At 62.7% G+C, this 660-nt stretch overlaps 1 protein-coding gene across 1 annotated transcript in view; it reads right to left on the reverse strand.

The window, feature by feature from the left end:
- Positions 1-660, reverse strand: part of MRC2 (mannose receptor, C type 2) — a gene marked incomplete at both ends in the record, with an annotated part of 14,805 nt that overhangs the window by 1,184 nt on the left and 12,961 nt on the right. Inside the window, 2 exon segments of the mRNA XM_010154901.1 lie at positions 227-383; positions 566-659. Of these exon segments, the coding sequence (XP_010153203.1) occupies positions 227-383; positions 566-659 (251 nt within the window).

Consider the following 660-nt stretch of genomic DNA (forward strand, 5'->3'; position numbering starts at 1 on the left):
GCTCGGAGGATGGAGCTTGGGAGCAGTAACACCAGGGAGCACAAAGCTGAGGAACCACATGGGAGCTGGGGAACCCCAGCACGTAACAGCAAGGAGATGGTGTGTGACCAAGGCTGGACGTGGGTGCAGCGACAGGGGTCCCCTTCAGGCACCCATGGGCATTTTGGGGACCCCATCCTCTTCCATTTCCAAAAGTGCATCACCCCTCTCTGGCCATCACAGTCCCCCCCTACCTTTTTGGCACCTCCTCATGGCCTCTTTCTGCCCCAGGGTAATCTCCATGTGGAAGGTGTAGCAGTGGTCCCGGAAGGGGATCCAGGACGAGTCTTCCAGCGATTTGGGGCAGCTGCCGCTGTAGCTCCACTTGTGTGTGCGGGGGGCACCTGGGAGCACACGGTGCATTGGAGGTGGGTGGGGGGCACAGGGTGTGGGGTCCCACAGCACCTTGAGACACCCAGCCCTGCAAGGATGTGCACAGAGCTCCAGAAGGTCCCAGACGGGATGCCATCTCCAGCCCTTGGTCACTCCCCACCCTGTCCACCCCTGTGTCCCCCCAGGCCAGCACCTGCTTGGAGCTGGCAGATGCCCCCCTGCAGCTTGGTGTCGCAGCCGGCCGTGCGCCAGCTCCCGTCCACATCCATGTAGGAGCAGCCGGTGACC

The sequence above is a fragment of the Eurypyga helias genome, unplaced genomic scaffold (assembly GCF_000690775.1).
Source record: "Eurypyga helias isolate BGI_N326 unplaced genomic scaffold, ASM69077v1 scaffold20377, whole genome shotgun sequence".
Classification (NCBI taxonomy): Eukaryota; Metazoa; Chordata; class Aves; order Eurypygiformes; family Eurypygidae; genus Eurypyga; species Eurypyga helias.